This window comes from Propithecus coquereli, unplaced genomic scaffold (genome assembly GCF_000956105.1).
Source record: "Propithecus coquereli isolate 6110/MARCELLA unplaced genomic scaffold, Pcoq_1.0 Scaffold71, whole genome shotgun sequence".
NCBI lineage: Eukaryota > Metazoa > Chordata > Mammalia > Primates > Indriidae > Propithecus > Propithecus coquereli.
In genome coordinates this window covers 194,910-208,749 of record NW_012153174.1, presented here as the reverse complement: position 1 = coordinate 208,749, position 13,840 = coordinate 194,910, and the positions used below count along the sequence as shown (strand labels likewise).

The window sequence follows — 13,840 nt, the reverse complement described above, 5'->3', positions numbered from 1 at the left end:
GAATATTCCATCTATTTTATAAAGAAAGACTTTTCACTTTAATAAACTCAGCAAAAATCCTTACTGTCTAAAAAATAATTAAAACTTTTTAAAAGCTTATTATTTAGTGATTTTAAAAGTATTTTTACTTTATTGTCAGGGAATAACAAGCATGCAATGGCTATATTCTGTTTACAAGAGGAACAGGTAATAGCATACACAACTTTTTGCACGTTTAAAACTTCAAAAGACAAAAAAATTTTTATAAAATTTAACTTACTCTAATGTGTATACAAAAAAACCCAGAAAACCTAACTTAGCCAATCTGACTCAAGAAGAAACAGAAAATTTAAATAGTCCCATAAATATTTTTAAAGCAAAGCAGTTTTCCCTCAGGCCTTCACACACCCTACCCAGTGCAAAATAAAAATGACAAAAAGGTTCAAATGAGTTCTGCCAAATAACTACTCCTAATCAAACTATGCCAAAGAATAGAAAAAAAGAGGAAATACTCTTAAATTCACTTATGCAGCTAGAATAACCTTGATAACAAAACTAGAAAAGAAAATTTCAGGTCAATTTTACTCATGGATATATTCACTAATCCAATAATACTGAAAAATATTTATAAATTCCCTAGGTTAGATTTTTTCCAGAAATGTAAAGGTGGTTTTAAATTACAATATCTATTATTATAGTTTACCAATTAAATAGGGAAGAAGAAAAACCACATATATAATCTCAACAGACGTAGAGAAAATACACAGTAGTAATCACAATTCCCAGTAAGGCAAGGAAGTGAGAGAAGAGGAGGAAGGGGCGCAGGGGGAGGGACGAGGAGGAAGGGAGGACAAAGGGAAGGAAATTACAAACACGTCCAACAAAAACACAGATGCAAAATTGTTCACAAAATATTAGCACATAAAGCAATATATAAAAAGAATAACTCATCTTGACCAAGTAGGGCTTCGATAGAAAAAAAGGATTTGACAAAATCCTTAATCCAGAAATACAAAGGAATGCCCTAATCTGATAAAAAGCATCTACAAAACACCTAGAGTCACTATTCTACTTAGTTAATTGTGAAATACCAAACACTTTACCACTAAAATCAGGAAAAAAGCCAGAATGTCTCCTCTCATCACCTGTATTCAACATGATACTGGAGGTTCTGATTAGGGAAGTAACGCAAGAAAGTCTGGAAAAGAGGTGAGACTGTCTCTATTCACAGGTGACATGATATTTACATAGAAAATCCCAAAGAACATATTCTTCTAAAAACTACTAAAAATTAATAAATGAATTTAGCAAAGTACATGATATAAGGTACAAGTATCAGTTCTAATAATATAATCAGTTCTAATAATAGCAAATAATGGAAAAACAAAATTTTTAAATCTACGACTTAACAGCATCAAAAGGCATAGTCTATTTAGAAAAATATTTAACAAAACATATGTAAGATCTCTACACCAAAAACTACAAAATAAGGCAGAAAGAAATCAAGACCTAAATAAATGAAGAGATGTATCACCACCAATGGAGTGGAAGACACAATCATCAATGGGATTGTTAATTCTCCCAAACTTGGTCTACACATTCAATGCAATTCTAATCACAAGCCCAAGCATGCTATAGTCTGTAGAAATTGACAAGCCGATTCTAAAATGTATACAGATATACAAAGTACTTAGAATACTTAGAGCTATGTAAAAGGATCAACAAAGTTGGAGAATTTACACTACCTGATTTTAATACTTAATACACAGCTAGAGTAATCAGGACTGTGCGGTATAGGCATAAGGACAAATAGATAACAAAAATAAATAAATAAATAAACCAGAAAAGGGAGCCCAGAAACAGATCTATACTTACAGGGTCACGTGCTTTTTGACAAAGGCACCAAAAGCAATCCAATGATGAAAGCAAAGTCTTTTCCACAAATGGTGCCATAACAACTGAAAATTCATGTGGAGAAACCTAAACCAAAATTAACTTGAGACGGACCAGAAACCTAAATATAAAAAATAAAAGTATAAAACTTCTAGAAGAAAATATAGGAGGATAGCTTTATGATTTGGGAAAGAAAAGTTTCTTAGGATACAGAAAGCAAAACAGAAAAGAAAAAAGTAAATATCAACATTAAAAATAACAACATGAAAAGGTAAGTTAAAGACTGGGAGAAATATTTGTAATACGTATATCTGAGAAGAACTTCTATCCAGAATATATAAAGAATTATACCTCAATAACAAAAAAAGAGGAAAAAAATTAAAAAGGGGCAAAGAGCAAAAGAGAAACTTCACAAAAGATGATAAGGGGTATGGCCAATAAGCCCAAGAAAAGTGTTTGACATCATTAATCATCAGGGAAATGCAAATGTAAACTGCGATGAGAAGCCACTGTACACACACCACAATGGCTAAAATTAAAAAGACTGACAACACCACATATTGGTAACATATGTAAACAACCACCAAAATTTCCACACGTTGTCAGTGGGAGTGTAAAATATATTGTACAACTATTCTGTAAAAATTTGGCAGTTTTTGTAATAAAACTAAATATATACCACCTTGTAGCCCAGTGATCCTTCCTAGTTATTTGCTCAAGAGAAATGAAAACATATGTCCCCCGGCCAAAAAGAAAAGGCTTCTATAATAGTGATAGAATCTTCTTCATGACAGTCCAAAACTAGAATAGCCTAGCTGTCCATCAGTAAAAGAATGGATAAAAAACTGCTACAGTCATACAATGGAAGACTACCTGGCAATAAAACAGAACAAGGGGCTGATACACAACAACATAAATGAACTTCAAAAATATGCTGAGTGAAAGAAGCCCTTACATAAAAAGAATCTGCAAAAGAAAGCTTCAGAATAGACAACACTAATCTATGGTCAAAAAAATTAGTATGATGGTTATCTCTAATGGTGAGGTGGGGGCACAGAAGGGGCTTGAGAGAATTCTCTGAAGTGATGGAAATATTGTCTATCTTGATAGGGTGTGGGTTACACAGTCGGATACAGGTATAAAAACTCCTCAAATCATACACTAAAATTTGTGGAATCCACTGTATGAAAATTTTACCTCAGAGGGAAAACAAACAAATGTTGAGCTACAGTTAATGACAGATATGAGTAAATGTTTAGGAGAGTGAGGTATACTGATATCTACAACTTACTTTGAAATGTGAAAAAGAATATAATTAATTGACTGTTGGATATTACATACAGCACATATAGCCAGATGTTAACCTCAGTAGAATCTAGGTGGTGGGGTCATTGTAAAATTCTTTCAACATGGATGCATATTTTTAAATTTTCATAACAAAATGTTGGTTAAAAAGACGATCAAAATTATTTTTGAAATATAAAGTACCTAGACTCAATCTAAAAAAAGACGTGCATGAGTTTTGGATAAAATTATAAAACTGTAAAAATTGTAAGACTTAAATAGGAAATTACACTATGTTCATATATAGAAAGATTTAATATTATAAATATGTGTAATTGTCCCAAATTGTTCTATAAATTCAATACCATGCCACTCAAAATACCCAAATATTTTTCGTGAAACTTGATAAGCAGATTCTAGAACATGGAATATAAAAAAAAGTACCAAATCAGCAAGGACGATGGTGAAAAATGCAAGATAGAAGGACATGTTCTATCAGATACTACAAAGCTTTACGGAGCAACTCAGTTGGGTGCTGCCCCTACACGCCGGGAACAAAGCAGAGCCCCACATATTTATACACGAGAAATGATCCTGAAGATTAGCGTAGAAAGAAAACATCGATCGTTTTCATTATCCATGTTTTTAAAATATTGAATTAAATCCCTATTCACAATACATATAATAAAATTCTATACCTGATAGTTCAGAGATATAAATATGAAAAAGCAAAATTTCAGATCTTTCAGAAGAAAAATAAGAGAATGTTTTATGATCTCTGTGTTAGAAAGGATGTATTAAAGCACAAAGGCATGAATCATAAAGTAGAAACTTAAAAATATATTACTAATGTATTAAAATCTTAAAATTCTGTTCAAAATATACCACAGAAAATGACAATGTGAATAATAAGACTGTGAGAAGCCCTTTATCATGCAATACTCAAAAAGTACAGGATATAGAAAGAAATTCTACAAATCAATACTACAAATACAAAACAAAAACAAACAGAAAAATACAAGAGTGTTCAAGGCAACATTGTTTGAAAGAAAAAAAACCAAAGTGGCTTTCGACAGCAGGATGGCTAAATGAAAAGTGGCACATTTGTACAGTGTAGAACTATGTGTATATGAAAATAAAGAAGTGGAATTTGGAGGAATTTCAAACAAATGGTGTCAAACTGCTTTGCCAACTAAGATCCTATTCACAAAACTTTTAACACATGCTAAATAAATGTGTGTGTGTACATGTATTTCTATACACAGGGATATAGATACACTTTCTAAGCAGTTTTCAAATATATTGTTTTAACAATAGGTACATTTTACATGTACAGATATATAATACGTAATGCAACATTATATAATACATTTTCATTTTGTGCAAATATTATTATAAAGACTATCATAAAACATTTAAGAATGGTTGGGAAGGGATACTACAGGAGAAGAAAATCAAAGAATTTGGTAATGTTTCATTTCTTAACCTATATGGTAGGTATATGGGGTATTCATTGTATTATCTTTTATAGCTATTTATATGTCCTAAATATATAATGTTTCAAGTAGATATGATTTTAAAGAGCAGCACATAGAAATATTTGTATTCTAGAAGTTAGAAAATGCTCTCTGCCAAAAAGCAAGTCCATTGAACAATTTTAAAAAACTCATGGCTCATGCCTATAATCCTAGCACTTTGAGAGGCCAAGGTGGTAGGCCAAGGTGGCTGGGAGTTTGAGGTTGCAGTAAGCTATGATGATGCCACTGCACTCTAGACTAGGGGAAAGAGCAAGAGCCTATCTCAAAACAAAAAAAATTGATTCAAAGAATTGAAAAATTAAAAAGTAAAGTTAAACACTAGTTTATTTTCAATAAACATTTATAACAGATTTTTAGGTTCATGTAAAAAAAATTAACTGTTCCTAAATAAAATTTTCATATGAACCTAAGATCAAAAAGAGGCTTTCCAGTATACCACTTCAAAAAAATTGAAATTAAAAGCATTAAAAGCAGAGTGTAAAAGATGGGGGAGGGGGGAATGTGTATAATAGCAGTATAATAAACCAGAAACAGAAGTTATAGACAGGACAGACAACAGAAGAGCAATGATTCTACACCGTGGCATGGCAGACCTGTGTCAAATATGACAAAAGGCAGTTACAACAATGCTGGCTGTGGAATAAAATTATTTTATCAAACATTATTCTTCTACTTTAAAATTAAGACTGATCCTTGCTGGCTTCCACACAGAATGAGTCACTGGGTTAAACCTGTGATCACACAGGTAGGAGGGAAGTGCTGGCACTTCTCCAGGTATAGCAACAGCTATTTCCACGGCCAGGGCTGTCCTTGGGAACCCTGTTGTAACTGGACAACTCCCCCTCCCCCGCCCGATTTGATTCACTGACCCTCTCTGCTCTAGAGCACAGAAAGTATCTATGGGCAAACGAAATATCAGTCACACTGGGCAAGCCACCTGGATCACAGTGGGCCAAAGCACAGCCCAGATCCTTCAAAAGATCTTCTGTAATTATTGTTGAAAAGATTTATCACCAAGCGAGCTCAAAATTTCCCTTAAATCTAATAGGTTATCTAGACCAAATTTGTCCTCAGCTGTCATCAATGTGATCAGAATTAAATTACATTCAGTGATTTGCCATTAAAAGATAACCACATCAGTCAAAGGTCACCAAGACAAATCCCTGAAAAACAAATATCAAATGCAGAACAAATGCCTGAAGCATCCCTCATCTTAGGGGAATAAAATAATAAAAAATTTTTAAAACATAAAGATGACTGACAAGAAAATACCATCTTGGCTCCTAGCAGCACCAGAAGAAAGTAAAAAGGGTAAAGCGCTGGACTCCAGAATACACCCCTACAGAGGTACACAGGGAGGTAAGAAATGAACATCCTGGATCTCTAGTCCTCCAATAGCAATGGCCAGGATGCAGCACGAAGCAGACACGCACTCACCCGTGTGCAGTGCAGAGCGGACGCCGGGGCAGCACACGCTGCAGCAAATGAGCCAGCTCCTGCACCTCCACATCCCCTGACAGAAGGGTGAGGCTTTCCCCCAGAGATTCGGGTAAGCTGTAGATAGGTTCTATGTCCACACAGGTTTTATCAAAGGGAGATTAATTAAAAAACATTTTTATACCTTGGTACAGAATGAAGTCAAAGCACTTAGAAGTGATGCAGAAGTATCCAAGACTCAAACTAAGCTGCCTATTTTCATGATGTTACAACAGTGGCTGGAATAGCATCAAAAGACTAAAATGTATCTGAGCCCTGGTAATATAAAATAATGTTACAGACCTCTGAGCAATCAGAGGGCAAATCAGCAACTTGAGGCAAATAAATAGTTACACCCCCAAAAGCAGACAGAAATGTATCAAGGGGTCCTCAAAGACACGGGATAAGCACTACCTCAAAAGCATCCATATTACTTAAAATACAGAAGCTACCAAATACAAAACAAATTTCATCCAATAAATCATCAAAAAATTCCAAGCACACAACGGCCTGCTCAGATCTACACTTTTATATTCTCCAAAGTTTTGCATTCAGCCCTATCATTAGAAGCACTTCAATGGAAACATCTGAGAAGCATGAAGGCACATGAAATAGGTCTTAGGGCTGCTCTGAAAGTAGAGAATAATTCAGTTTGAGGAATCTGGGACTAGAGATTTTGAGCGACTTGCCACACAGTTCTTAAATGAATGTGATCCAGGTCATCAGATTCTCTCTCCCAAACTACCACGCCTTTCTGGAGAAAAAGGTTTTTCCCTTTTGGGACCACAGAGCCCAGAGGTTAAATAGCTGATACTAACTAAAAACAGGGTGGAGAGCCTACAGGAGCCTTTATCCAAGTTAGTTTCTTGGTACTTTGCTGAAAATGAAAACCTCATACATTCATTTGCTAATAATCTCTATGACTCAGGTGATTTCAAAGCAAGACTAAAATACAGATCTTTCTTTTACTTCCCCAGCCCACCAAAGGTTAACAGGTCTTTTAGAATTGTCTTCATGAACCCTCTCAGCCCATTTTTTAGTACATGGTTTCACATGATCTGGCCAGGCTGAATAAAATGCTGTTCAACTGAACACGAAACAGGCACAATTCTTGTTAAGGAAGAATTACGGACTTCCTATCTCTCCGTCCTAGAACGAGTACTGGAAGATTAAGCAGCTGGCCCTAACTGACAGTCTCTGGCTAAAGAAAGGAAGTTTCACTAGGGCCCTTCATGTGAGGGCTCTGCAATGCAACCAGCAGTGAACTGTACCTGTCAGTTACTTAACAATGAAAGCAACACTGAAAGTAGAAAGAAAAAAAAAAAAAAACCAAGAAGTGTTTTTCTAAATGATTCATACCCATAAAATGAATCTTTGAATATTCTATTTTACAGAATTATATTTAATTCTAATTAAGCCTAAATAAAAAGGCTGTTTGGGATAAATTCTTACCACTAAATTTCAAAATCTACTGTTGGAGACCTTGAGAGAATTAAAAAGCAGTAGTAGCTAAGAGTTTTTAAGTAATTGTCCATCAATATTTTTGAGTATGTACAGATTGGTTAAATAATATTCAATAGTAATAAAACTAATTGCTGTTATATAACCTGAAGCTTCAAATCGAAGTGGGGCAGTGTTCTACACTGACACCTACCGGTCAAGTGTAATACAGTAGCAGGACACCCACAGAAAATAAACAGGGAGATAGAAAGCATGCTAGAAGACACAGGGAAGGAGTGGGTGAAAGGGAAAAGCTAAACCAACAAAAAACATTACATACGTAAGTGTCTACAAAATCAGTCCAAAAGGACATCATGATCCTTCACCAAAAATTTTCAATAAATAAATTTGAAAAAAGCTTCTCCTGGTCCCAGTTTGCCATGCAAATTAAATTCTATATACAAATTAAAGTTAAGATATCTTGTTTCTTCATGTTTCTTTTACTTTATACAGAATAAAACTAAAAAAGGTGAAATTGAACTCTGTAGAAAACCAGTTTATCATTTTTCGGTTTAAGCTGAAGGAAATAAAAAGCAGATACATGGTTTAAAAAAACTCTGTAATATAAAACCCCATAATTCCAGCTTCCAAATATCACTTTTCAATGAAATAACCACCAAGATAAACAATCTGGCCAGAAAATCACCTTTTCCCTAAAATGCATGCTTCAAAGGACTGCGTCCTTTTTACTCCATACTTTTACACAAAAAATAAAAAATAATAATGTTTAATGTGACCAATGCCATCAACTTCTGATTCTCGGAGCAAAACATCTTAAAATACTATGAATCCATGTACTTCTTCTCAAACTAAGATTTTCAAATATACTGTTTCAAACACAATTTTGGTGAAAGGATATTTAACTGATGATATGACAAAAGCACACTTTTCTTCAATAAGTAAGTGTACTAATGCCATGCAGAAAGTGCCAGAAGGAAACGTGATAATCTAGTTCAACTCTCCATTCCCATAAAATTTTACATATTAGAGAACCTAAAATTCAATTAGTATGGAAAAATGAATGACTAGCAGAGAACTTGGGTTCTAGTCTTGGTTATTCCAGTAATTAGTTGGAGTTTCCATGAACTAAACCACCTTCAACGAACTACGCGATCTTTCTGGGCATGAATTTCCTTATCAATATGACTAGAGCCGGGAACTAGAAGGGCCGCGCAGTAATGGCACTGCTGAAAATTCTTCAGCTTTTATTTCTCCAGCAGATGGGAATGGTTTGCACAATGTCCATACCTCAACCACTAGATAAAACAGCAATAAAAGTTGGCTTTATCTTTCAGGTATATACTGCCATAAGAAAACAATATAATCACACTTTCACACTGCGAGGTATCTGCTGCGGTTGGAATCATGGAAAGAATCCTGGTTTCCAATTCTAGTGCCTTCTACCTGGCACACAGTCAGAACGCAATTATTTACTGAAAAAAAATGGCTGCGGAAAAAGAATACTCATTACGTAACATACAGGGCTCCAACATCAACTTTTTGTTTGTTTTTTTGTAACATAGGTATTTCTCTCTCTTTCACATATTTTCTTTTACATACTCTGTCTATTTCAAGACAATTATGGATTCAATGCATAAAATGTTTAAAAGGCTGTGGATCTCATATATGGACAGAGCTTGCTCTAAAATGCCTGAATATGACAGTCAGGATAAATTAACTTAGGTTACAACATTTCCTAAACTTACCAGCTGCCTGTTAAAATGTTTCAAATATTTATTGATTGAGGTAGAAACATGACACACATTTCCCACTATTAACTCTCACCAGTAACAGGCCATATAAAGAGACTTCCCCAGATGCAATCAGTTCTCTACTCAAAAGCACAAACGATAAAATGGAGCAAAGAAATGTTTCACTTGTAAATAGCCACAAAAAACTTTTGAAACAATTATCATTCAAGTCTGTCAGCTTCCTCTGCTTCACACATAGGGCTCACAATGGGCTCTCCTCATTTAGAAATGTTAAAAAGGGTAGCCCCAGCCACCTGAGGCAGTTAATCTACTCCTCTACATGTTGAAGTAACTGACATTTAAAAACCAGTGAAAAAGGAACACAAACTTTTACTTACGTCAAAGGTGAATTAACATGCTTGCACTTCAAACTGTTTATTTCTTTCCATTTAGAATACAAATAGTATTAATAGTTCTTAGAATGTAAATTTGTGCAATGGATTTAACTGCATTACTTTCACCATTTAAGTTCATACGTTCACTAATCAAATATTTTTTGAGCACCTATTATGGGACACGACCATTACAGGAATTGAGGATAAGAAATGAAGAGGAGAGAATGAGACAAATACAATACACATGAAAATAAGAAGACAATTTCAGATAGCGACACGTGCTGTAATTAAAATAGTTCTTTGAAGTATGACTATAGTTATCTGATTTATTTTCTTCATATTTATGACTGCACTACATACAGATGTCAGCAAACAAAAGGTCTAAACCATTTCAAGTGAAGTTTACAGCTCACATTCAATACCCATGTGTTTTCCAGTTTCAATATCCTAAATGAGTCAAAGGAAGTATAAAAGAAACCGAGAACCACTGAAATATGAGAGGAAACAGATTTAAAACATCTGTCCTCTCTCTGCTGGGTATGCACATAGGGAAGGAAAAAGGTGAATAACCAATCGATTTTTTTAAGCAAAAAAGGTAAAAATAGAGAAACTCGTCCAGTATTTCATGGCATTCCGTGATATTTTAAAGGCATTTGCAACACATGTTAAGAAAGCTACATAAAAGCAAAAACATTTTTGCAAGAACATTCAAATCACTCCCAACTACCCCCCCACCTTCACCCCCACCCCCACCCCCCAATATTCTCTCCTTTGGGTTGCACTGAAAAACCGCTGGTTAGGCAGGAACTTACTTTCCCTGACTTTGGCTCATTTTCAAACTCCCCCAAAACATGCAAGGCAAAGATAAATTGTTCTCTTACTCCCATCTTCAATTCCACAGTAAGCCAAGAAAGAGTCGATCAATGACCTCCATCTCGGCTGCGCCCTGCAGGTGTGGAAACTGCCAGGAAAGGGTTCCCCGACTTGGCCAACACCAGGGCGCGTACCCTGCTCCGCCAGCCGGCCCGGCCTGGCGAGCGCGGCCTCCGCCCCGAGCCCAAAGGAGGAGCGAAGGGGAGGATGAAGGAGGCGCGCGGCGAGACCTGGGGAGATGGACCTGCAGCGCCCGCCGCCGCCCGGGGTCCCACCCCAAGGCCCGGTCCCGGACCCCGGACCCCCAGGGCCTCTGACCTCTCCGGGGCCCGGGGCTGCTGCTGCCTCCGCTGCTGCCCGCGCTCGTGCTGCCGCTGCCGGAGCCACTGCTGCTGCTATTGCCGCCGCCGCCCTTGGCATTCTTGCGCGGGGCCATCGCACGCTGCGCGGGGGCTGGCGAGGGCCGGTGGGGACCTCAGTGCGCAGGGGTACACGGCGGGCCTGGGGCCACTGACGGCAGCGGGCGCTGGAGCGGGTGCGGGCCGCGGCTCCTGCAGCAGAGCCTGTGCCTACGCACCGCCCGCCGCGCCTCCGAGGACTTTCACCCGCGTGCCGGCTGCGCGCGCCCGGCCCTCGCGTGTGCCGGACCTGTGACTCCCTCCCGAGGCGAGAGCGCGCGGCTCGCCCGCCCCGGCCACGCCCCTTCCCGGCCTCGCCCCGCCCGCGGAAGCCTGAGTGACGGCGGGCGCGAGCCAATCGCAACGGCCTCTATGAGGTGGCGGTACCCTGATGCGCTTCCCCGCCCCCCGCAGACTTGGGGCCGTTCTGGCGCGACACAGACGCCTGTGAGCGAGGGCGGCTTTTGGCTTTCCAGTCTGTCCCGGTTCTTTGGAACGTGGCGAACGTGGAAGCTGAGAGGGCTCTCGCGAGCGTTGGCGCACCCCGCTCGATCGGGATGGGGAGGGGGCGGGGCGCGGCGGGCGGACACGTGCGGCGCCCGGGCGCAGCGCGCCGCCCCTTGGCCTAGCGCTGGGGATTGTGTTCCGTCTCCTTTCCCTACGCGCGAAGGAATGCAGTCCCGCTTCTTGCGAAAGATGCCGGTTTCTTGGCGGCATTAATATTAAGACATTTCTGAAATGGTGATCTTAGGACTAGTTCAACGCGTAAGCCATAGTAGGTGATCCCTTTTGCGTTATAAGCAGGAATTTACTTCGTTTGTGCCATCAATATTTTCAGAGAATGTTAGTTAAGACATGGAAATGCAAATGTGACACAAAAAGTTCATTTTCTTACCCTGGACGGCACCCTTTATCTGAAATCTCCCTCTGCCAGGCTAACGCCTGTAGTCATCTTTCCTCCAAGTCCCAACCATGGGTCCCCCTGGTGTGTACTCAGAGAGTGACTGGGCCTGTGCTTCCCCAGAAATCGTAATAGGGTAGTAAAAATGTCTGGGCGCGAGGATGAGCCGGACAAAGGACTTGAGGTCAGGGTCGTCTTCAGCATCTTCGTGTCCCCAATCACTGATACCCTGCCTGGTGTGTAGTAGACAAGCAAAAACTGTGTTTGGTGATTTGATACATTTGTGTCAACTTCCTAAAACACCCCCCACCATCCCACCACCCGTTTTCGATCATGTTTCGTATCACCCCCTGGGAATGTCTCAGGAGTGCTCAGGAACCAGGGAGAGTGGTCGCTGTGTGACATCTGGTTTTATTCCTCTTCTCCAGCCCTCAAAACCACGCACCCCACCTCTGGCAGGCTCCCCGCGCGCTCTGCCTCATCAGCCGCGGTGGCTTGATGCCTCCGGGCACTGCTCGCATGATGCACAGAAGCCCATCGAGGGTTGTGCAGCAGAGTGAGGAGAATACTCTCTACTTTTCGTCAGGTAGTGTTAGATGATGTGGGGAAGAGGAGAGTTCGCAGAGTTTTTACTGCAGCAGCTCTTTCAGCTTCTACCTCATCTTCCTGTGCTTCCACATAATCTTTCTCCCATTCGGGCCCCGTTACAAGCCCCTGTGACATTATTTCATTGGGGGTGTGGGGGACTGGAAGGGTATTGAGCTAAGAAACAAATCTGAGGGAGAGTACTTAATATAAAATAATAATGAGAGCTAAGCTGCAAAAAACAATGCTCTTGGTCCCCCAAATATTTTAACTCTTAAATTCTCACAAAACCCTGTTATTTTGTCCATTTGGAGGGGAATGAGGCACCTGAAGGTCAGAGAGATTAAAGTAAGGTCACAGAAGTGGTAAGTAATAGAGCAGGAATATGAACTCAGTTGGTCTGGCTCCCCAGTCTATGGTGGTTTTGAGTGCGGAATGTCTCACCTGACTTCCTCTTCTCTTAGCAGATGTCTCTAGGAAGCCTCCTTGGTCCCACTTGAAAAGATAGGTCTGAAACCCAATGGTAGCCACTTATCAAAGTCCACCTCTCTGAGATCAGATTTCTCTAACAGCTGACTCCAAAATGCCATGAAGTAATGCTTTGCTCCTGCATTTCCAGAAACTAAATCTGGTACCACTGACAAGGTATACTGCTGTGTACCTTAGGCAGTACCAGGCCAAAATAGAGGCTTGATAAATATGGATCACAGAAAGTAAGAGGCTACTAGTTCCTCCTTGTACCACAAGGAAACAGCCACAATGACATTTATACACTCAGTATTAGAAAATAAAACTTGTAGCAAAACTTGTAACATCAGATACTATCAGTTTTATATAGTTTAGTTTGTTTCAGAGACTAAATTCCCCTAAGCTAAGTATCAGAATTATACATTTTACATCTATCTATACTTCCCACTTTGTGGGCATTAAAAATCACAAAGCTTTTCTTGGATTCATGAATTTCTTTCCATAGGATCTTTCCTCACTGTAGGGTGGGGATGGTGAGGGAGTCAAAGTATCTTTGAAGTTAAGTGAGATATCAAATGTCCCTTATTAGCTTATCTACTTTTCTGTAAATTCCAAGCAAGCTATGAACGAATCCTAGGCAAAATCATGTTAAAAGGACCATAAAGACAAGACTTAACTAGGACAATGTATTAAATTATTAATTTAATAGAGCTTTTGAACTAGGCCAAATGTGTCTTTCGGATATTTCCATAAACTTTCCATTGGCTTCACTGGGATTCTCACTGGAGAATACCATTTGCCCTAGTTTTTTGTTTTTTTTCCTACTGTTGACCTTTTACAACCTCCAGTCAAATGGTTT

The 13,840-nt window shown here is 38.9% G+C and overlaps 1 protein-coding gene across 3 annotated transcripts in view; it reads right to left on the bottom strand.

Moving 5' to 3' along the window:
• The window catches only part of ASPH (aspartate beta-hydroxylase), a 231,714-nt gene extending 220,382 nt beyond the window's left edge, over window positions 1–11,332 (bottom strand). For 2 of the 3 annotated variants that reach the window (XM_012661431.1, XM_012661432.1), the window contains exon 1: window positions 10,948–11,331. In XM_012661431.1, coding sequence (XP_012516885.1) covers window positions 10,948–11,065 — 118 coding nt within the window. In that variant the 5' untranslated portion in view covers window positions 11,066–11,331. Of the gene's footprint in view, window positions 1–10,947 lie in introns of all 3 variants that reach the window. The other variant, XM_012661435.1, reaches the window with a different exon arrangement.
• Window positions 11,333–13,840: the final 2,508 nt, after the last annotated feature.